Raw genomic sequence first — 24,722 nt, 5'->3', positions numbered from 1 at the left:
TTACAAATGTAATGTGCCATTTAAAAACCTAACTATAGTGCTTAAAAAAAATACTTTACAAACCACATGTTCTGACTAAGCATCTGCTGGGGTCATTACCTAGAGTGGTCTGTCCCAAAGTAACCTTTCTAATAAACGCTACTAGAGATCCCAAGAACAACATTAGCTTCTTCAGAAACAGGCATATAGCACGGGATGTTCCCTCACTACCTCCCACGGCTTACCTTTTAAGAGCAATCTCATGCAATCAGATTTCACTAACAGCAGCTGTAATAATAATCTATAGAGTTATGAGAGACTATCATAAATGCTACAGAGGACTGGGTCTATTCACCACCTAGTAGTACTAGATATTCAAATAAATTAATAATACCTACTGAAAGAGGAGAGCGAAAAAGTTGGCTTAAAGCTCAACATTCAGAAAACAAAGATCATGGCATCTGGTCCCATCACTTCATGGGAAATAGATGGGGAAACAGTGGAAACAGTGTCAGACTTTATTTTGGGGGGCTCCAAAATCCCTGCAGATGGTGACTGCAGCCATGAAATTAAAAGACGCTTACTCCTTGGAAGGAAAGTTATGACCAACCTAGACAGCATATTCAGAAGCAGAGACATTACTTTGCCGACTACGGTCCGTCTAGTCAAGGCTATGGTTTTTCCTGTGGTCATGTATGGATGTGAGAGTTGGACTGTGAAGAAGGCTGAGCACCGAAGAACTGATGCTTTTGAACTGTGGTGTTGGAGAAGACTCTTGAGAGTCCCTTGGACTGCAAGGAGATCCAACCAGTCCATTCTGAAGGAGATCGGTCCTGGGATTTCTTTGGCAGGAATGATGCTAAAGCTGAAACTCCAAACTCTGGCCACCTCATGCGAAGAGTTGACTCATTGGAAAAGACTGTGATGCTGGGAGGGATTGGGGGCAGGAGGAGAAGGGGACGACAGAGGATGAGATGGCTGGATGGCATCACTGACTTGATGGATGTGAGTCTGAGTGAACTCCGGGAGATGGTGATGGACAGGGAGGCCTGGCATGCTGCGATTCATGGGGTTGCAAAGAGTCGGACACGACTGAGCAACTGAACTGAACTGAACTGAACTGAATACCTGGGCTTCCCAGGTGGCTCAACGTTAAAGAATCCATCTGTCAATGCAAGAGATGCAGGTTCAGTCCCTGAATCAGGAAGACCCTCTGGAGGAGGAAATGGCAAGCCACTCCAGTATTCCTGCCTCGAAAGCCCCTTGGGCAGAGGAGACTGGCAGGCTGTAGTCCATGGGGTCACAATGAGTTGGACACAACTGAGCAACTGAGCACGCATGCACTGAATGTCTACTGAGTGCTGAACACCACTAAGCAAGGCCTATACTTATCTGCCATTAACGTAAAGCTAAAGAAACATGGCATTGCCCTAAGTAAATCATTTGGTAGTAGAGAAAATAGCATACTGAATGCAAATAAAATCTTTCTGAGGGCATCAAAGAAGAATGATATATATCTTTTATAAATTGATATAGAAAGATGTAAAAACAGCCACAGAACAATATGCAAAGTATAAGCCCATTTTTGTAAAATCAAACGTATCAAAAAATATATAAGTTTATACATGCAAGGAAAAAGTTACGGAAGAACATACTCCAAACTTTTAAATCAAGCTACCAACAGGAAGAAGGTAATGACTTTTACTATTCACTGTATACATTATCTTTCTGTAATTTTTTAACATCTACAGCAAACTGCAATTGCTTTTATACTTAAAAATATATATTTAATCTTGCTAGGAACAGGACAGATTAGTTTAGAAAAGTATTTCTCCAAATTGAGGCAAGGCAAAATTAGGTGACTTACTAAGTGTGAAGCCCTCTGACACTGAACAACTTTTTAAAAAAATCACTGAACATAGGGCTGCCCTGGCAGTCCAGTGGTTAGGACTCTGCGTTTTCACTGCAGGAGGCCTGGGTTCAATCCTAGGACCGGGAACTAAGATGCCACAAGCCAAGGGGCCCAGACAAGAAAAAAAGAAATCACTGAACAACTTTCAACAAGGATATTCAGATTAAAAAGAAAAGAAATGGGGCCTTGGATGAGATACACTCAGCAAGATAAAACTGAAAATATAAAAAGCTAAATTTTTTAGAGCTCCCGAATAGGTATAAGCCAAGCTGCCTCATTTAAACTCTGGGAGCAATAGTAGCTCTTTGTCATTGAGCCTGTTCAGTTTTCCTTTTAGTCTCTCGGGTAGACAGACTCAGGCTTGGCAGGGCCCCAGGCCTCGTACACCCCACCCCCACAGCGCGCCGCGCCAGAGCAGCTTCAGGTGACTAACCGCCACATCCGAACAGAGATCAGATCAGACCATGAGAAGAAAGAAGACTTTTCCCTATATAAGCAAGGCTGGATGTGGATGCTCGCTTAGAAAATGAACATCTCCAGTGGCTCACCTAATCCAACACAAAACCTCCAGGCTTGGAAGTAAAATTTACTTTTCCCTTCAAAGAATCCCATCTAGACAAGCCAGCAGCAAATTAGAAGAAAGGGCAAGTATTTACTAAGAGAAGATTCTGCATCAGGAAGGGCTAGAATAAATACAGGTCTGAATGGAGGCAGAGTTCTAAGAATAAAGAAATCTGGTTTTCACCTTCCCTTGAACAGTCTTTTTAAGGATTTCACAAAGACAGTAATAACAGGCTTCAATCTTAATCACAAAACTGTAATTTCTTCCCCCAACTTCCAAATCAACCTTTAAGTTAAAAGAGGCTAGAGTCACTATATCACCCCCAAAGCATTTCAACTCATAAGCATTTACACATTCTTTCCATGAATTAACAATAATAGCTTCAATTTATGGAGTAGATCGTGTCATTACACTTAGTCACCCCTAACAACCCCATGAGGTAAGTGCTACCACCATTCCTCATAAGACAAGGACACCAGCCTTCCTAGAAAGTTAAAGAAAACTGCCCACAACTTGGCAAGCGTGAGAGTCCCAATTTAATCCCAAGCAGTCTCGATGAAAGAATCCTCACTCTACCCATTTATAAAAGAAGTGACAGCTTTTACCAGAATAATGCAGCTACCACGTACTGACTACTCAGAACATGTAGTTTAAGTTAAATGTTATTTCATTTAATACTTATACAACCTTGTAAGGTAACTATATTACTATCCCACTTTGCAAGAAAATGAATCTGATGTTTACTTTCACTTCAAAAATAAACAACTTTCCCCAAACTTCAACAGCCAGAACACAGAAAGACAGCCCTGGGAACAAGACCTCTCTCTTTCCAAGCCATATGCTCTTAATCACTAAGCTACACTATTTACTGGGCACTTTTAACTAAAAAAAGATGGTTTTTATAGTCATTTTCAAGTATAACTTTTACTATCAGTATCAGGTAAGTCTTTTCTTTAAATGTCATTTGGTCTAAGATTTGATGATTTATAATGTTCATTTCTGTTATTAAAGAAAATGATAGAAGTTAGTGTGACTTTAAGTGAAACTTACTAAACAGTTACCAATTACATTCTTCTAAGCAAGCATGCCCTGCAAGATTATCAAATTAGGAGACAGCAGTCCACTGTTCGTCAAAACCCTGACATAGGACTTTAAATATCCTATAGTTAGTTAAGTCACACTGCCAAAAACCCATCTATAAATTAGGGGAAAAAATGGCTTAAATAAGAAAAGTCTACATAAAGTATCTCTCACTGTCCCATACAGACCGTTTTCTGACACATTTCAATAGTAAAAGACTAGGTACAAATAATTATTCTCTCAAGTGATAGCTAAATTTATAACTTAAAAGTGATCCATTACTTTCTGTAAAGATTTTCTTCCTTCTAATGATAATAATCATCCCAAAGAATCAACCTCTCTACCACCAGACTGCCAGCACCAATGTTAAGCTGGAAAGATACACCAGGCAGAGTAATAATTCTTGTATCTTTATCTTCAACTGTCCTAATGCTCAGTACATCTAGTTATTCACAGTTAGATATTATCCTCAGAATAAGCCAAGTGTTGTTTTAAAACTTTCTTTTCTGCCTCTTTTATTTTGTCCCTTAGTCCTATCAACCAACCTAAAACATGACTGTTAGTATGTGAGGTGAAGAGGAAGTTGGTTTCTCTGGTCTCTGTGAACTGACCCTAGTAGATTTGTCTTTTATCTTCTGCTAAACTGTTTACATACTTCTTTAAACTCACTTTTCCTCCCCAAACTTGAATGCTGTCTCCAATTTTAGTATGAAAATTATCAGATTTCTAGAAACACATTATCTTCCATGGGAAATGTGAACATCAAGATTTCCTGCACTCCTCAATTTTTACAACAAAAGCTCTCTCTTAAAATTAAACATACTAATTAGCAGTTTAAGAGGTAACAAATACACTGACTTATTTTCATGTAAAGTAATAAATGAAAATATTTCAGTCATCTTGGGAACAAAAGCTTGTTATTTACAGCTCATGTTTCATTTAATGTCCACTAGGTATTAACAAGTCCCCAAAGTTTCTTTCCTTTTTCTTTCTTTTTCTGAAAGAAACAGACTTTTCAATATTTTCTTTTGTCTTCTGTATTCAAAATAAGCTACAAGCTAAAAAGCTCTGCACTCAAGTATCAATAAAAAATTTTAAGTAATTCTACTTGCAATATATGCCCTATCAAAATCCACACCTTCTAGAATCTGCAATATTTAAATATCGCAAAGATTTTGGCCCTTTCTGACCCACAGAGGACTGTGGCTGTCATCTTATACAGAATCCTGGTGCATGCTTCGCATGAATGCAGCAACATCCTTGTCCTGTGACACCCAAATGAAGGTACCACCAGTCCTGGTTTGAACAACTCATCCAAAATGAAAGGCTGCAATGTTTTTAAATACTTGTAACTAAAAACCTAATCGAGTTGACTCTTAAGCAACACTGGCAGGGGGACTGGAGGGACAGCTGAAAATCCTGGTGTAACTTTACAGTCTGCCTTCTGTATCTGCAGACCCACATTCTTGGATTCGGCTACCCATGCATTGTGTAGTGTGACTGTGTATCTGCTGAAAACACTTCTTGTATAAGTGGACCCAAGCAGTTCAAACCCATGTTATTCAAGGGTCCACTGTATAGCATATCCATATTTTGAGTTTAGTCATATTTCACCAAGCAATACACCAGTTGGCAATTTTCACAAATGTAAAATATATTTTATAAATGTATTCAATATAAATGTTTATTTCCAAAAATTAGGTAGCCCTAATTTCCTCATAAAATCCCAGCTTTCCAGTTATTCAGCCACAACATCTTGGTGCCCTCCTTGACTTTCCTGTACATTCAACCTGACAAGAACTCTTTTCGGCTCTATATTCAAACCACACCTAGAAGCTGACCATTCCACACCTCCCTCATTGGGCAGCCACCATCCTTTGTGACTACAGCTTTTTAACTGGTCGGTTTCCATCTTGTAGACTTGCCCACAGCCTGTTTTTAACACAGCAGTTAGTGATCCTTTAAAAAACGTAAGGAAAATCGGCCACTCTGTAATGAGAGCATCATTCTATTCAAAACCCACAACTGCTCCCTATTTCTATCAGAGTGAAAGTTAAAATCCTTAAAAAGGCCTTCAGGTGACTGGCTCTGACGTGCTCCATCCCGGTCGTGCAGCCCTCTCTGCCTGCCTGACCCCGTCCACTTCTGATCTCCTTCCTTCCTTCATCCGCTCCAGCTACCCTAGCCTCTGTGCAGGTCACCGAACACGTCCAGCTGCCTTGGAGGCCACGTGACTAACTCCCTTACGTCCTTTTCTCAAGTATTTGCACAAACGTCTTCTCGATAAACCCTACTTGACCACCTTACCTCATGCTACAACCTATCCACCTCATATTCCCTGTACTCCTTACCAAGCTTCCCTCTGATTTCTCTACTAATGACCACCCAACAAATTAGATAATTGATTTATTATGTCTATTCTTACTTGTCTGCCCCTCACCTCATCTTAAAAGGTAAGATGCACAGGGCCAGGACTTTCTACCTGTTTTGTTCACTGGATATATCCTAAATGGCTAGATTGGAGACTAGCACGCAAGGATTCAATAAATGTTGAGTGAAATGTTGAGTGGCCAACTCTTCAGTGGCCACTTTCTACAACACCAAACACTCAGCTCTCAATAGGGTTACCAGAGGTAGCATCACTACTCTGAAAACTGAAAGGTCCACTCCTAAGAACCCCTAAAATGGAAAATGTATGTTCACACTAAAGCCTGAAACAAATGTTAACAGCAACATTATTCACAATAGGCAAAAGTAGAAATGAACCAACAAAATGTGGTATATCCAAGGAAATGGAATATTATTCAGCAATTAAAAGGAATGAAATATTGACATAGGCCTCAGAATGAATGAATCCTGAGAATATTATGATAGGTGAAAGAAGTCAGACACAAAAGGTCACGTATTGTATGATTCCATTGCTAGAAAATGTCAAGAACAGGCAAATTAACCTTAGAGACAGGAAGTAGATTAGTGACTGCCAGGGGAAGGATAGAGGGAAGGGAGAACAAAGAGTGACTACTAGTGGACAACAGGTCTCTCTGGGGAAGATGAAAATGTTCCAGGGTTAGACAGCAGTGACGGAAACAGCCTGTGAAAGGTACTGAATTGTGTACTTTAAAAGGATGAGCTGCGGGACTTCCCTGGTGGTCCAGGGGTTAAGACTCCACATTACCAGAGCAGGGGGCCTGGGTTCAATCCCTGGTCCAGGACTAGATATCGCACGCCACAACTGAAGACCCTGCAATGCTGCAACTGAGACCTGGCGTAACAAAATTTATAAATAAATACCTTTTAAAAGGGTGAATTTTACCTCATTCCCTAAAATTCACAAGCAAAACAAAGCAACAGGAAGCACTGCTCAGTTCAGCGTTCACTGCCCACTGACAGTGGAAGGCTAAGAGTTGGGAGCGTCAATACTCTGGCCACCTGGTGCAGAGCCCAATCACTGGAGAAGACCTGATGCTGAGGAAGACTGAGGGCAGGAAGAGAACAGGTGACAGAGGAGGAGACAGTTGGATGGCATCGCCGACTCGACGGACACGAGTTTCAGCAAACTCTGGGAGACAGTGAAGGATAGGGAAGCCTGGTGCTCCAGTCATAGGGTCGCAAAGAGCAGGATACAACTGAGCGACTGAACAGCAACAAAGAGTTGGGAACGGCTTCTTGGCTGTACTAAGTTCCAAGAATCTATCCACCAACAAATCACAGCAGAAAGATTTTTTTAAAGGGACTGGGGATGGGAGGGTTAGTCATTTATAAACAGCAGTAAGCAGAAACCTCATACTCAATTCATTACACTCCTATATCCCCACCTTCAATACAACCGTTTCCCACACCTGGTCTACCTCCATGTCTCATCAAACTGACTTGCAGCTCGTCTCCCTACTTCCACTCGACTCCCCTGCAGCTGACCCCCTTCTCAATCACTTCATTCTCTGGCTTGAGACTTTTCAGTGACTTCCTAGCACACTCAGACTTTAAGCCCTTACCATGACCTACATGGCCCTACATTGTTCTGGCCCTTGTGAGCTCTCAAGCCTCATCTCCTCCCACTTCAGCCCTAAAGGTGGACAGGTCCTTCAGCAGGACACCTTCCTGCTCCTTAAACATTTCAAGATCAAACATCTAACCTAAAGTCACACTCTCCGTCACTCTACCCTTTTATCCTGATTCTGCTTCATCTCCCTTCATAGAACTTATCACTTTTTTCTTTTGGTTTAGTGTCTATCCACCCTAATACAATCAACCCTTGAACAACACAAAGATTAGGGGCCCTACTCTCCCCATGCAATGGAAAATCAATGTATAACTTCAGACTCCCCCCACATTTAACCACTAATAGTTCGATGTTAACCAAAAGCCTTACTAATAACATACAAAGTCGATAAACATATTTTGTATATGTATTTTACACTGTATTCTTACAATAAAGTAAGCCAGAGAAAAGAAAATATTATTAAGATCATAAGAAAGAGGAAATACATTTACACTACATATACCTGTATTTACTTCCCCGGTGGCTCAGATGGTAAAGCGTCCGCCTACAATGCTGGAGACCTGGATTCAAACCCTGGGATGGGAAGATCTCCTGGAGAAGCAAATGGCAACCCGCTCCAGTATTCTTGCCTGGAGAATCCCATGGACGGAGGAGCCTGGTAGGCTACAGTCCACAGGGTCGCAAAGAGTCGGACACGACTGAGCGACTTCACTATCACTATCCCTATATTTACCAAAAACCCACGCACAAGTGCAGGCTGAGCGTCAACTGTGAAGTCCACAAGGGTTAAGAATTCTCATTTTGTTTACTGCTGTGTCCTCAACACCTACAGTCGCATCTAGTACAAACAAGGCACGCGGTATCTCTTCGTGACTGAATTTACAAGGCAAGCTAGCAAAAACACATTCTTCTGTGAAATAACTACCACATTTTTAAAAATTACAATAAGCAAAGGATTAGAAATGTGGCTAGGAAACAGGTCAGTGTTTTACAAAATTATTCATCAAAAAGATCACAAGTTTATAGCACAAAATATATTTGCCATATTATGGGTCCAACTACCCTGAAATACCATAAATATTAACTATGAGGTTAACATTCACACTGGATTAACCAAGCCTCCGATTTCTCTTCATTCTACCTGATCCCTTACTCTTATATCTTAATTAGTTAAGTCCACTTGGATGCGGACCCCCTACAGGTCCCTTGAATACTCAAAACCTTATCCATGTTTACTCCAGTCACAGCATAGTTCAAAATAAAATAACATCTATCTCATACTTCAAGACAGAAACCTCCATCTTCCTTCTACCCGAGGGTGAGTTGCTAGTCCTCAATTTTACTTCCTGGATATTTCAGATCTATTCCCTCTGGTTCTACTCCCATGGAATTAGCTCCTTATTCACTTCTTACTTTGATGTATCACCTGGAACTAAGTCTCCCATGAGTCAGCTCCTTATTCACTTCTCACTTGGACTTATCACCTGGAATTTCCAGATTTTCCATTCAGATTTCCCTTTAGATATTTCACTACAATACTACCAAAGTGATCTCTCTCTAGCATAAGCCCAGTATCCTTACAGTTAGTGGGTCCATGTAGCTTTGCAGAACTTTTTCGGCTCTCTGACTTATTTTCATCTCCCAACACTGCCCTCCTATTCCCACCCCCAATGCATCACACTTTATGTCAACCTCAGCCACACTGAACTACTTACAGTTTCCAGATACATCATCCTGTTTTTTTCCTTTATTTTCCAGTATGTTGTTCCCTCTCTGAAACACTCTTTTCTACTCTTCTTACCTAGCGAAAGCTTTAACTTTCAGCTTAGATGCCAAGTCTACCAGAGAACTTTCCGTGGCTCTCTGCTTTAGATGTCCTCTTCTGTCTTCCCATTGCACTAATCACAAATACTATGCAGCAAAAAATATTTGTATAATTCAATATGTACCATTTGTTTTATTTTTCTGTGTCTTCAACTAAATTATGAGCTCCTTGAGCACAAGACTGACGTTATTTACCTTCATGTTACACTCCCTGACACATGGAAGAGGTTGTTGTTAAGTGAAAGATTTATAAAATGGGGAGAGAGAAAAGGACAAATGAGGAGAGGAAGGAACGAAAAAAAAAAACAGAGAGAAAGGAAAGGTAGAAGGGAAAGAGGGAGGGAGAGAAAGGAAAGGAGAAGGGTGGAGTGGGGAGAGAGGGACTGAGAACACTCACACAAACAAAGGATATTTCAATAGGCATGTGCAATCAATCCATTATTTTTATGTGGTCTCAGACAGTGATTACTGAGGAGTGAATGGTACATCTGAAAAAGCCCATCTCCCCAGATCCTAAGCACAACCATCTGAATCACTTATCCCCTAAAGATTCTGAAATGTCTACTCTATTCCATATCCACTTGAAAATTTACTGCAGTGTAATGAGAAATGTTAATAACATGCATGATATAAAAGCAAAAAAAAAAAGGAATTTAGAAAAAAGCACAAAATGTAACTGACATAATTCAGTCTTAGAATTTAAAGACTTCAATAATCTATCATTTCCTCACAATGTGCTATCAATGACATTGAAAGGTTTATCATAAGTATGAAAAGTAAACCCGACATAACGCCAACGTCATGATCTATGTTAAAGCACAAAACCGTTTTTATGTTATAGCCATATTTCTCAAAAACACACCGGGCAGGACCACGCGATATGGTAAAGGGGCTTTATTTATTTAAATAAATTCTTAAAGGCAGTACTACAGGAAAATTGCTTCTAAAACACACAACATTTAAAATGATATGTATATTTTTCCTTGCCTTGGGACTCTAAAGCAACAACCAAAAAAGTGTATTCCTACACACTTTTTCAGTTACCTCAATACGCTGTCACTTAATAAACTTTACTGTGACTAGGAAGACAAATAATATGAACTTAAAAGCTTGCTACAAAGTACGAACTTCTTTGGTAGACCTGACAATTGGCCTAAGTCTACAATAGAGACTGGGAACACACAAAAGAGAAAATCTAAAGTCTAATATAATCAATACTACATACTTTTTGAATTACAATTTTGTTAAAGCAAATACCAACCATGGACAGCCTCTCAACTTTTTAAGTTGAAAGAAATAAGCTAAGTTTTTAGAACTTATGATTACTAGTAGACTCCCAAAGAGAGGACTTACTGTACTGATAAAAACATAAGTTCTTCTTGTATAAAATTAGACGATTATTTTAACAATTCTTTGTTTTTAACATTACTAGTAACTTTTTGTTTAAAAGCAATAATAACAGAAATGCTGAATCTTTAAAATGAGTTCTAAAATAATAAAAATTGCATTTGCCTAATACTATGAAACTTTCAAGCTGAAGTTTCCAACGTACTTTCAGTTTTCAAAAAGGTTTAAAAAAAAAAAAAAGAAAATGAAAGGAAGAGAGAAAAAGGAAATCTAAAAGCCCTTCAACTTACTACATTTCCTTTAACCAAAAATTAGCATAGTACCCTAGATGTGCCAGGCACTCCACTGGAAACTTTGACAGATTACAACATTTATTCCAAACTAACTCCTGTATTATTCACCCTATAAACTTAAATCATTCAACCCAACACTTTTCTATAGAAATTGCTGTCCAATGCCAAAGAAGATATTTTTTTCTAAAAAATTTACTTGTCACTGTTTCACACAGGTCAGACAGAAGGTGACGGAGCTAGCATTTTTAGCATGATTAACAAAAGGGATTCATTTCTGAAACATCACTGATTGTTTTTTTATTTACATGAAAGTGAAATAGTAATTCATCAGATTTAAACTGTTTCATGTAGGAGTTTATAGCACCTCAAACTCAAAAAGAAAACAACCTAAAAAAAGACTGAATTTAACTACTTTGTATAGCTGATAAATATTTAAGTAGTCACAACTTTCACTTTCTACCATGAGCACGTACTCCAAATTTTAATTTGGAATTAAAAAATTTTTTTTAATTCAAAGAACTGTCAAAAGTAGTTGGAATTTACATTTTAACATGCTAACTGTTGCATTTCTATCCCTGTGAAAACCCTCTACTCTTTTCAAGCCTTCTGAGTTGGTAATGGATGAAAAATACCTGCTAGTCTCTAAGTTCCACTAGTTGAATCTAAACATTTCAGATATCTAAAGCTTTTCATCCTAAAGTGCGTTAAAAAAATATGGCAGCATTCAATCACATATTCTCTAAAGTGAAAAAACAACCTGTACTAAGTTTATGACTATAATTTCTTCAACCATTTAAGCAAACCATACTCTTTTAGACAATATCCTCCATTCAGATAACATGTTTACATTTAAAAGGAACCTGGCAATCGGTTTTATCACAATGCAATACAGCATCTGATAATTTATAGACCTAATGGATCAGCAGAGGAAAACACACCATATCATCCTAAATCCCCGGAAATACAAGGAACAACTAACTGCTGTCTCTGAATTATGTAAAGATCACCAACATTCTCTTCAAAAAATCTTTCAATTAAGATTATATGTAATTCTCCTAAGCAAGGAGGTCTTCTGTTAAAAATTCACAATTCTGTTCACACAATAAATGAGATGTTCTTTCATCAGTGTAACCGATAGAACCACAATACAGTTCAGTTTCTAGAATCAGATTACTTGACCTGCTTTTAAAACACTTAAATTCACGCAGCTATTTCTCTCATTCGCCGCAAAAAGAGAGGTTCTATAAGGAAAAATCATCCTCAGCGAGATATCCTATAACCGGCTCCAACTCCACAGCAAAGCCCACCGATATCCACACCAGCTGACCCTCGTCGTCTCCGGGGACGAGCTCGGGCGCCAAGCCACCACACACACCTTCCTCAGCAAAACTCGGAGGGGCCCCCTACCCGAACTCAATCAAAGCCCCCACTTCCTAGATTCTCTAGCCCCCAGGCTCGTCTTCTGGAGATCTTACCTTCATGATGATCCTGGGGCCGCGATCTCCCCGAAAATACCAGATTCACCTGCACCTGGAGAAGAAACAAAAGACACCCCGTCAACATCACGGGCACCCCTCTGCACTGGCGGAGGCGGAGGGACTCCAGCGAAGCCTGCACGCCGAAAAGGAGCTCAAGGAGGCGTCAGCCCCCAAACCACCAAACGCCGATCCAGGGTTCCCCTCTGGCCCCGCCATCCCCGCAAACCCGGCCACCTACACAGCTCGACAGCTTCCCGTCCCCATTGTCGGGACCCGACGGAGTTTCCCGTCTCCGACAATGACGCCATTTCTGTCAGAGAAGAAACTCACAACAAGCCTGGGGGCCGGCGCGGGGCCGGCCGCCCTCCTGCCCGAGGGCCTCCGCGCCGTTCCGGCAGCTCCCCCTCGAAAGGGCCGCGCACCCCAAGTCCAAGCGGGCGCAAGCTGGGCCTGGGGGAGCACAGCAGGGGCGACGGACGGGCCGGGCGGGCCGCGAGCTGCACCGACCAGCCGCAGAGCCTCAGCCCACGTCCCGCTCCGAGATGGACACCCGACAAGTGGGAGCGGGATCCGAGGGGACAGCGAGAGCGCCGAGGGGGCCAGGAGGCGGCAGAGCTCCCCCACCGACCCGGGCCCCCCACCGCGGCCGAGGGACGCTAAAGCGCTGAGTGTGCGGCCGCCAGGCTGGGGGGCGACTCGGACTCGGCAACTGCGGGGGGCGGGGGAGCTGCACGGAGGCCGAGGCCCCGAATTTCCGTGCCCGGGGAGACCACCAAAGCGACCTTCCCCGGGTCCTCGGCCGGGCCCAGGGACTCCCTTAAAGACCCCCTTACGAGACCGCGAAAGCCTCAGAAAATGTCCCTACCTTCCTCGGAGGCGAGCTCCGACCCTGGCACGTCCAGAGTCCCCTCCCCTGCTCCCCCCCAAAACCAGCAGGCCCGGGGGAGAGATGGGGGAAGAAGGGCGGCGGGTCCAGCGGTTGCTGAGGCTGAAGCTCCGGCTCCTCCTCCTCCCGCGGCGGCGACTGGTACCTTTGTTTGGCGGCCGCTCGGGCTCCCTCGCTGGGGGGAGGGGGGACGACGAAAAATCTCTCCCGGACTGGAGGTCTGGGCCCCCAATCGCGCTGCCCTCCAGAGGACGGCGGCGACAGACCCTCTGCGACTCCCTCCGAGCAAAAGTCCAGGCGGTGGCCGTGGCAGCGGCAAGCTTAAGCTGAAGAGTCTCCCTCCGCTCCGGCGCCCGAGCTCCTCACTCCGGACTCGACTGACGGGCAAACATCGCTTCCCCCCCCACCCCAAGTGCCCCCCTTCCCTCCTTTCTCCCCTCCCCTAGACTTTTTTCCCCTCCCCTACCTCTTTCCCGGATGGCTTCTTAGACGACCTCGGATTGGTTAGGCTTCTTTAGAACCCGCCTATACCCTGTTCCTATTGGTCCCCGCGATACAAACAACGACGCCATTTTCCCACCAGTTCTATGGAAACAGAAAGTTACGCCTCAAAGCTCCCCGGGAAATGTAGTCCAGCCTTTCGGGCCAATGCGCGAAGCCTCCCCCCGGAGAACTGCAAGACCCGCAATGCCCCGCGCCTCCGTGAGACAGGCGGGGGGAACGAAAGGGGGCGGAGCAACAAAGCGGAGGGGAGGTGGCAACGACGCCTGCGCAGTGTGACCGGGATGGCGCATTTTATTGCACCGAGTAATGCGGGGTCGCCGGCGGCCGAAGAGGGCGGAGAGTTCTGTGGTGAAATAGGGGAAAGTATTCATGTAGGCATCGGAAGGACCCTTACTCTGAACTATAAGGTGGGAAGCTGATACTGGGTACAGCTTATCCCGGACCCGCGGCGTGAAAGTTGTGATATCATCCTCGAACCGTGAGTGGCTGTGGTGGCGGCTGGGGGGAACCCGGATGGGGAGGTGGGTGGGGGAGGCTGGGAGGCGGAGCTGAGAGGAAAGAAAGAAAGGAGGGTGAGGACCCGGATGCTGAACCGGATTGTGTATGAATTTTCCATCCTCTATCTGGAGAAGGGGAGGAGCCGCAAGGGACCCGGTGGGGCGGAAGGGGCCCTCTGGGCGGAGAGGAAGCGGGCACCTCACCGACCCTGTGCTAGGGGAGTCGACGTCTGAAGCTCTTCTGCCAAGGCTGTGTTAAAAATCTGATTCGAAGTTATTTAAATTCCCTCCCTGTATCTCCCCGGCAGTTTTCTTCAGACCCATCCATCATCTCCTGGAGTTTGGACGGATGCGCTCTGCGCTCCGCAGCCGCCCTTATATTTGTGTGTCGATTTGGCAATACTGAAACCAGATCCTTCCCTTTAAAGAAAAAAAAAAAAAAAACCACTTTGCATGATATTATCACTTTTCCATGCCGGAGTGTGCCTTCAGTTTATCCTCTAACGCGTTGGAAGGCACTTGCCATTGGTTCCGTCGTTCATTTCACATATTTGAGCGCCTACCATGTGGAAAAACTGGTGTGGCCCCTGCCTTCCTGAATCCGAGCATAAGACGGACAGGATGGACACACACGTCAGTGTGAAATGGCAACAGGTGTGATTGCTACGAAAGAGAGTGTCACGGTGATATGCGAATTGGAAACAGGAAATTTGCCTTAGGGAGATGAGGGAAGGCTTTCCCAAGCAAGTAAAGATCGAGCTGAGAGCGGAAGGTTTAGCAGGAGTAAACTTAAGGAAAGAGCATTCCAGGCAGAAGCGGTATCATGTTGGAAAGGCTTATGCCAGCGGGAGCTTTTTAAAATATGAAGAACTGAGGCTGGAGGGCTGGGGTTTTGACTGTGCGAACCTGACACGCTTTGTTAGGGAGTTTTGTTGTGTTTAAGAGCCATGGGATAACGTGTAAGGGTTCCCAATCAGAGAGGGGAGATAGGACCAGATTTGAATTTAGAAAAGGTCACACGGTGAAGAGTAGAGGACTAGAAGAGAGGGGCAGGTACTAGGGAGTCCAGCCTGGGGGTTATTGTCTCCATGGAGAAGAGAATTTGATTTTGTGTTAATTAGTATTCATAATATATTGTTTGAACAAATTTAAGGCAATTTCCCAGTTTTGAAAAGGAGTAGTTTCAGACTCTGAACAGAGGCAGTCTGTGGTGGTGGTTCACTCTAAAAGTAAATTAGGCACAACATGGTAATGAACTGTACATCAATAAAATATTTTAAAAATTAGTAGAGTGCATGTAACACAGTAATGCCTCTTTATATTCAGGCCTCCTATGTCACAGCTAAAATTTCTAGGTGTGATAAATTGCAGTCTTTTGGGTAAAGAAAAAGGTCAGTCAGAGTATTGCCAATGTAATAAGTATTGCCACAGGGTTGTAATGTAGCAACAGTTAAACTAGACAAGACAAGAAACAGGCTGGTTGTCAGTACCTAGAAAAATTGAGGCTTCTATGTTTCCCCATTGTTGAGAATACTTTGATATAAACGTTTTTGGGGAAAGGAACATTAATTGACCTGTTTGTTAGGTGAGTATTCTTAAACTTTCTTGAATGATCAAAGGAAAAGATGTTTTTTTAAAAAATTCATAACTCATATTTTCAGTTGAAAAAAACATCAAACAAAACCCACAGAATTGAAACAGATTAGCTCTGGTATCTATCCAGCAGTGTATAGTTGCTACTAATCTAGACAGAGACAAAACAGAATTATTCAGAGTTGGTCTTACAAGTTTTTTTTTTTTCCTTTTGGCCACACCGCATGGCATGTGGGATTTTAGTTCCCCAACCAGAAATCCAAACTCTACCCCCTGCATTGGAAGTATGGTTTCTTAACCACTGGACCACTAGGGAAGTCCATATTGATTTTCAAATTATGTGTTCTGGAGGCTGTGAAAAAGATAAACAGAATATTTGTTCTCAACCTAGTTGAGAAGAGGTGGCTACTAATTGGTTTAAATAAAATAGTATATATATAGTACATTTTAAAAATTCTACATTTAATTCTGTTCAGTAATCTTTTACCTAAGTGATTATTCTTCCTGCATATCATCTTTTTTAATCTCTTAAGAATAAGGTAATCTTTGTCAGACTTTAAACAGTATAGGTATTATTAGGTTACTTCCAGGTGACACGGGTAAAAAATCAGCCTGCCAATGCAAGACAGGGTCAGTCCCTGGGTAGGGAAGATCCCCTGGAGAAAGAAATGGCAAACCACTCCAGTATTCCTGCCTGGAAAATTCTGTGGACAAAGGAGCCTGGCGGGCTACAGTCCGTGGGGTCACAAAGAATCAGATATGACTGAGCACACATCAGGTTACCAAACTCGTATTTGGATTATTCCAAAGTATTTTCTAAACTTTTTTTTACCTTGGGACATACTTAATTGTTGTTCAAGGCAGATGTAGCAGTTTTCTGTATGGAAGTTTTCTCTTTGGATTCATATTGCTAAAAGGATTTCCTTTGGGAAGTGCAGGTTTTTATGATCCTTTCACCTAGATATTCAAGAGTAGACTACAGGAAACACACCTTTCAATCCTTTAGCATGATCCTTGGGACCAGATCATTGTCTCAAAAAACAAAAGTAGGCAAAGGTAAGAAACCTCCTAAAATGTCCAGATTAGGAATGAAGACTTCCCCGCAACCACCCCCCCCAAACAAAAGAAACAGAAAAAAAAAAAAAAAACAGAAATGAAAATTCCTTAATAAGAGGACAAAAGTAGCAATAGATATTTACAAAGAGATAGTGGAGATTCAACAGTAAAGGAGGATTCTAGTAAAATTGTGAGTGCAATTTTAGGAAATATTGAAGTAAATGTAAAATTCAGAATAATAAGTCACCTCAGGGGAATATTTTCAATAATGTCATTGCACTCAAGGGACTTCCCTGGTGGTACGTGGATAAGAATCTGCCCACCAGTGCAGGGGACACTGATTCGACCCCTGGTCCAAGAAGATCACACATGCCAGAGGGCAGCTAAGCCCATGTGCCACAACTAAACCCACATGCACTGGAGCCTGTGCTCCACAACAAGAGAAGCCACCAGAGTGAGAAGCCCATGCACCACAGGAAAGAGTATGCCCCGCTTGCCACAACTAGAGAAAGTCCACGCACAATAACGGAGACCCAGCGTGGCCAAAACTTAGTAAATTAACTAATCTTGAGAAAGCTTCTTTTATAATTGCACTCTTGAGTGCATGTCTTAATCAGAGTGTCTAAAATGGATTGTGAAGAAAATGCATCAAAGAATTTTCTCCTTGTATTCTTACATTTTAAATATACATTTGACCCTTGAAGAATGTGAGTTTGAACTGCTCAGGTTCCACCTATACTCATATTTCTTTTTATACTATATACTACAGTGTTACATGATCTGTGTTAGACTTAAATCTGTGCCTGCAGAACCAGGGATACTGAGGTTCAACTGTAAAGTATTGATAGTACTCAAGATTTTCAACTGCAGAGGGGAAGGTGTTGGTGCCCCGAACCCCAGTGTTGTTTAAGGGTCACATTATAAAACATACTCATTTTAATGCTCTTAGAAAACAAAGTATGTTTTCTAATTTATATGATCAATCAAATACAGAAGTATCTAATTCTGTGGATTTGTTTTTAAGGTCTCATAGGTGTAGAATTTTCACTTAAAACCAAACTAAAACGTTTACTTTTACTAAAACATCTTGAAATACAAACTCCTTTCCACTTTGATACTCAATTACATCATCTTTATGTTTCTCCTTTTTTACAGATCAGCTTTGAAATTTAAAAACAATGGAGAAGACTCAAGAAACTGTCCAAAGAATTCTTCTAGAACCTTACAAGTACTTACTTCAGTTACCAGGTAATAGTTTAGTCATAATACATATGGGGTGATTTTCCCCACTCCAGTACTCTTGCCTGGAAAATCTCATGGATGGAGGAGCCTGGTAGGCTGCAGTCCATGGAGTCGTTAGGAGTCGGACACGACTGAGCAACTTCATTTTCACTTTTTACTTTCATGCATTGGAGAAGGAAATGGCAACCCACTCCAGTATCCTTGCCTGGAGAATCCCAGGGACAGCGGAGCCTGGCCGGCTGCAGTCTATGGGGTCACACAGAGTTGAACACGACTGAAGCGACTTAGCAGCAGTGGTCATTTAATATTAGCGTACAGAAAAGGTTAGAATTGCCAGCTCTTGAGACTTTCTATAAGAAGATACATATAAGGAAAATAATTATAAACTTTTACAGTTTTTTTTTTCTTAAAAGGGACATTTTTAAGGCACCTCTTTAAAAATACCCAATTTTATAACATAACTAAAAATAAAAATACTTAAAACATTGGAGTGTCTCTTTAGAAGTTTCATCCTTTATGGATGTGACACATTTTTATTCCCTACTGTTCTGATATTAGGGGGTTTTATGCCAGTTTGTGTGACAACAAAAAGCTACACTTAACTCTTTATGTTTTTGGCTGTGGTGGGTCCTCGTTGCAGCACGTGGGCTTTCTCTGGTTGCGGCGAGCAGGGGTTGCTCCTCAGTGAGGTGCAGGCCTCTCACTGCAGGGGCTTCTCGTTGCAGAGCATGGACTCTAGATGCACAAGCTCGGTAGTTGTGGCCCATGAGTTTAGTTGCTCCACGGCGTGTGGAATCTTTCCCGACCAAGGATCGAACCAGTATTCCCTGCATTGCAAGGTGAATTCTTGGCCACAGACCACCAGGGAAACCCCAGACAGCATTTTTTAACACTACTACTTCCTGTAAGAGACGAATAGCAGTACATTCAAAGCACATTACTTAGAAGCATAACCTAAATTATTCCTCTACAAAGATGAGTCGCTTGGACATGGCTTAACCATATGTATGTGCTTGTTTTACTTTGCTAATTTTTTTTCCTTAGCTTTTCTGAGACGTGATAGTAACAAGTAAAAAGTCATGCATTTGATAAATGTGGCTTCTCATAATAAAAATTCAAACCGGTAACTCAGGTGAAAAGTTGGGAATTCCCTGGCAATCTGGTCGTTAGGACTCTGCACTTTCACTGCCAAGGACCCGGGTTTAATCCCTGACATCCCACAAGCCGTGCAGTGTGGCCAAAAAAAAAATAAGGTGATAAGTTGGCAACCATAGGAAGACCTATTTAGCTCATAGTGTGTCTCGGTTATAGTGTAGTGATGATCTCAACTCAGTCACAATTAAAACTTTTTACTTCGGTTCCAAAGTGCACATGTGGGCTTCCCTGGTGGCTCAGTGGTAGAGAATCCACTCGCCAGTACAGGAGATGTGGGTTCGATCCCTGATCTGGGAAGATAACTGAGTGCCGCAGAGCAACTAAGCCCATGTGCCGGAACTAAGCCTGTGCTCCGGAGCACTGTAACTGCAGCTCCGGGAGTCCTTGTGCCCTAGAGCCCATGCTCAGCAACAGGAGGGGTCAACACAACGAGAAGCCTGCAGACCACAGCTAGAGTAGCCCCCACTTAGCACAACTGGAGGAAAGCTCATGCAGCAGCCAAGACCCAGCACAGCCAGAAGTGAAGAAACATTTTAAAATGAATAAACTGCACCCTTCTCTTGATGAGCATACCTCAGGGGGAGTTAGGGCGTTTCTATCCTTTATGAGCTGGGGGAGGGTCAGTGTGGTTGTCCCAAGCCAGAGAGTGGTAGCTCTACCTCCACCGTGGAAACCATCATGATTAGTGGTATTCCTACTCTAGCAGACCGTAACGTAGACACGCTTGCTACTGCCAATGCTTCAGAAGCATGGAGGAGAAACATGGAGAATGCGAGGCAACATTGCCAACTGTTCAAGAAAAAGCTAAGAGACTGCTTTTGGGTGAATTTATTCAGCTGCCAGTAGCTTCACTTATTTTAGAGTCTCAAATTGAGAAAGGTCACACTGTTTCTTCTGAACTCTCCCCGCCTGTTGCTGGACTTACTTTGTTACAAGCTGGCAAACACTGGTTGGAACTGGGCTACTGTAAAACATGCCAGTTATCAGTGATGATAGGAGTCTTAGCCAGTAATTCCCAGTGTCTCCCACTCCACTACTATACAAAGCAAGAACTGCCTGTAATTACATGTTAATAATAGTGCTTACCTACCTAATGAACTACTCCGGTAGCTTTAATTCTCATTATTCGGAAGTAATGTTTTAGGCCTTTAGACAACATATTTAAAACTCATTAGGTATCCTGTCTTTTTGTTGTTTAATCAAACATATTCTTGCATTCACGGTAGACTATAATCTCAAAAGCTTTTCCTAAAGAAGCAGGAAACGGTCATGCATATTTCCACAGAGAGCTTCAGAGTCACTCAAGTGACTTAAAGGTGGGCAAGACCACTTACTGTAAAGCTACTCTTACAATAAAAGGCTATAATAATGATTTTTGGCATTAGGGTGTTCTGAAGTTAGTGAAGTATTAATAGAATGACTTGTATTTATGTTTGTTTATTTACCTATGCAGAAGGGTAGGTCCCCAGGCCTTTGTAGTTGGAAGCCAAGGAAGAAGTAAGCGTGCAGAAAGGGAGTCGGTAATCTTAAGGTCTTAAAGAGAAAACAGTCATTATTGTAATATTAAAACCTGAAAATAAAACCTGAGTATGTGTAAATTAAGCCATTCATTTGACTGTTTTCCAAATACATCCTGAAATGAAAGCGGAAATATGACTGTACATTGCTTCTCTGTTCTTCATTTTCTAATGAAAATGAAGCTTGGTTTTTAAGTGATGAAGTTACTTTGCACAATTGTGCATTCTCATTGTAGCCCAGATTTGTCAAACTGGAAAATACATCAGATGTTAAGGGTATAATTGCTACTGAGACCATGTTCACCTTAAGGGTTAATAGAGGACACTATTTCCAGAACCCTAAGAGAGCCTTCCCTTTTAGACTTCTCACAGAAAGTGAAACTTTTTTCCGTTTGGGTATGTGATGGGGGTGTATGTATTCACTTGTTTGGATGATCGGTGCAGAGAAAAACAGATAAGACTCAGAAAATACTGTTTTTGTTTACTGAAACTTTTTATGTAACTATTTCTCTGAAGCCTAATCTGAAATTAGTATGTTACTGTGCATTCACTTTAGCAGGAAGCTCATAGAACATTTTTATTAAATGAACTGATTGTGGTTTTTAGCTACCATTTCTTTATATCTGGGCTAAAACAGCTTCTAGAGGTGACTATTAACCAAATACCTCTCTTGAGCTTTCTGTGTAAGAAAAAGATAATATTGAAAAACTAATAGCCCCAGTCAAAATAAATTAATTTTTGACTAAATTCAGGATGTTGAAAAGGAATACTTCATGGGATGGTAATCTTACTTTTTGCTTGAAAAGAAACAAGCTGTCCAGTCTCCAAAATCTTAAAGGCAGATAATTTTAAGAGGTCATTTTATAAGGTAATTCAGTAGCAAAGTACCTTTACTTAGAAATACCTATAGTTATGTATGAGATGGATAAACAAGGTTCTGCTATATAGCTCAGGAAACTATGTTCAGTATCCTATGATAAATCATAATGGAAAAGAATATTAAAAAAAGAATGTATATATGTATAACAATCATTTTGCAATATATTAGAAAGGTAACATGTTATAAATCCACTATATTTCAATTAATAAAATACCTGTAGTCTCTGAAATAGGCTAATTAACTGCCACTAACTAGACTGTCTCCGTTTTCAAAAAAGGAATGAATTAGATCATAATTCCTTAAAAGCCATTCTATTCCAAAATTGTTGATATAAGTTACGATGAAAGGAGTGGGTTCACTGATGGGCCGCTGCTGCTACTAAGTCCCTTCAGTCGTGTCTGACTCTGTGCGACCCCATAGACGGCAGCCTACCAGGCTCCCCCGTCCCTGGGATTCTCTTGGACAAGAACAGTGGAGTGGGTCGCCAGTTCCTTCTCCAGTGATTGAGTGTGAAAAGTGAAAGTGAAGTTGCTTAGTCATGTCCGACTCTTCGTGACCCCATGGACTGCAGCCTACCAGGCTCCTCCATCCATGGGATTCTTCAGGCAAGAGTACTGGACTGGGTTGCCATTGCCTTCTCCAGATGGGCCACTGGAGTACTATAAATCTGTTTCACCTGCCTAAATTTTAAAAGGTTATGTGTCTTTAGGATATGAGTTTTGGCAGTAGGGACCCAGCAGTTAGAAGATAAGCTCTATAGTAGGTAATGAATTGGTGGGGCTGGCTTTATCAAGTCTTATTAGTTTTAGAAGAAGTTTCTGAATGTGTTTCTTATAATTAAAATATTAATTTATTGCCAAATTGTATTCTTTAAACGCAGGTAAACAAGTGAGAACAAAACTTTCACAGGCGTTTAATCATTGGCTAAAAGTTCCAGAAGACAAGCTACAGGTATTTAGGCAATTATAATGTCACTATTTGTTTTGGGGTTTTTTTTAGTATATATTTATTTATTTATGGCTGCATCAGGCCTTAGTTGTGGCACACAGCATCTTTGTTGCAGTACGGTCTCTCTGTTGTGGCACGGGCTTAGTTGCCTTGCATCCTGTGGGATCCTAGTTCCCTTACTAGGGACTGAACACACGTATCCTGAATTGAAATATTCTTAACCGCTGGACCACGAGGGAAGTTCTCTAACTTCATTTTTAAGCCCAAGAAATGTCTCTAGATAGTAATTAATCGTAAAAACTAAGACACCTGACACTGATAATCTGTTATATAATGAGTATTGGTAAGCTCTTTTGAATAATTCAAATAAAATGAAACTTTTCAATTGTATTTTTTACTAGATCATCATTGAAGTGACAGAAATGTTGCATAATGCCAGTTTACTCATCGATGATATTGAAGACAACTCAAAACTCCGACGTGGCTTTCCAGTGGCACACAGTATCTATGGAATTCCATCTGTCATCAATTCTGCCAATTATGTATATTTTCTTGGCCTAGAGAAAGTCTTAACCCTCAATCACCCGGATGCAGTAAAGCTCTTTACCCGCCAGCTTTTAGAACTCCATCAGGGACAAGGCCTAGATATCTACTGGAGGGATAATTACACTTGTCCCACCGAGGAAGAATATAAAGCAATGGTGCTGCAAAAGACAGGTGGACTCTTTGGATTAGCAGTAGGTCTCATGCAGTTGTTCTCTGATTACAAAGAAGATTTAAAACCACTACTTGATACACTTGGGCTCTTTTTCCAAATTAGGGATGATTACGCTAATCTACACTCCAAAGAATACAGTGAAAACAAAAGCTTTTGTGAAGATCTAACAGAGGGAAAGTTCTCATTCCCTACTATTCATGCTATCTGGTCAAGGCCGGAAAGCACCCAGGTGCAGAATATCTTGCGCCAGAGAACCGAAAACATAGATATTAAAAAATACTGTGTACATTACCTTGAGAATGTAGGTTCCTTCGAATACACTCGGAATACTCTTAAAGAGCTTGAATCTAAAGCCTATAAACAAATTGATGCTCGTGGTGGAAACCCTGAGCTAGTAGCTCTAATAAAACACTTAAGTAAAATGTTCAAAGAAGAGAATGAATAATGTTAAGCCATTCTCGACTAGGCCTGATACTTAGTTGACTTTTTTTGTCTTTTGGCCCATTACCTTTTAAAAAAGTTGGACCAAGCTGTTAGTCTCCAAAAATTGAGTGACAATGATGATGTGAGTAAGGTTGTTTCCATTTAGAATTCTGTGTACAGATAATCATCATAGTACAAAGCTGTAGGAATCAAAAGGAGCCACATTTAAATAGGTCTTATTTGAATGTCAGAATGTGCTGTGTTGGGACCTGGTGGCCAAGTCTGCCTCGCATGTTCTGTGGATTCTGTCAATAAAAGAAGACTTCAGCTTCCAGGAACTTTTATCCACATACTTCCTAACTGTACTACATGGGCAGTTCACAATTCATCTACCCCATTTCTGCACCATCAGCTACTTGGGACCAGTTTCAATAGCTCACTGGCCTAAAGATCAGAGGAACTCTTGTTTCTTCCTAAATGTTGTTGCTTAGAATAACTCATTCTCCTCCCTGGAAATTCCCTTACTTCCATGAAGAAGCTGATCGTGAAAGTAAGCATTCTGGCCCTTTGTTTCAACTCGTTTTTCCCTTCCTCCCTATCCAGCAAATTCTGCTGTTTTAACCAAGGACTCTTCACTGAATGAAGTTTACACACTAGCCCAGATGCTTTTTTCCTCCTAATGTAACTTGCTACCCACACACATGCTCAGTGCTCTGTCGTGTCTTGACTCTTTACAACTCTATGGGTTGTAGCCTGCCAGGCTTCTCTGCCCATGGAATTTTCCAGGCAAGAATACTGGAGTGGCTTGCCATTTCCTCTTCAAGGGAT

General features: G+C 41.7%; 2 protein-coding genes across 8 annotated transcripts in view; one reads left to right on the top strand and one right to left on the bottom strand.

Moving 5' to 3' along the window:
- Nucleotides 1–13,782, bottom strand: part of ARID4B (AT-rich interaction domain 4B) — a 139,422-nt gene extending 125,640 nt beyond the window's left edge. For 3 of the 7 annotated variants that reach the window (XM_018042286.1, XM_018042289.1, XM_018042290.1), the window contains exons 1-2: nucleotides 13,341–13,753; nucleotides 12,473–12,527 (exon numbers count right to left, since the gene is read on the bottom strand). In XM_018042286.1, the coding sequence (XP_017897775.1) occupies nucleotides 12,473–12,478 (6 nt within the window). In that variant the 5' untranslated portion in view covers nucleotides 12,479–12,527; nucleotides 13,341–13,753. Of the gene's footprint in view, nucleotides 1–12,472; nucleotides 12,528–13,340 lie in introns of all 7 variants that reach the window. The other 4 variants (XM_018042288.1, XM_018042291.1, XM_018042292.1 and 1 more) reach the window with 3 other exon arrangements.
- Nucleotides 14,126–24,244, top strand: GGPS1 (geranylgeranyl diphosphate synthase 1). The gene is made up of 4 exons (XM_018042543.1): nucleotides 14,126–14,343; nucleotides 18,167–18,259; nucleotides 22,686–22,756; nucleotides 23,155–24,244. Exons 2-4 carry the CDS (start codon nucleotides 18,190–18,192, stop codon nucleotides 23,914–23,916), a joined length of 903 nt encoding a protein of 300 aa, XP_017898032.1. The 5' UTR covers nucleotides 14,126–14,343; nucleotides 18,167–18,189; the 3' UTR covers nucleotides 23,917–24,244.

Source organism: Capra hircus, chromosome 28 (genome assembly GCF_001704415.2).
Source record: "Capra hircus breed San Clemente chromosome 28, ASM170441v1, whole genome shotgun sequence".
NCBI classification, from domain to species: domain Eukaryota; kingdom Metazoa; phylum Chordata; class Mammalia; order Artiodactyla; family Bovidae; genus Capra; species Capra hircus.
This window is presented reverse-complemented; position numbering and strand designations above follow the sequence as displayed.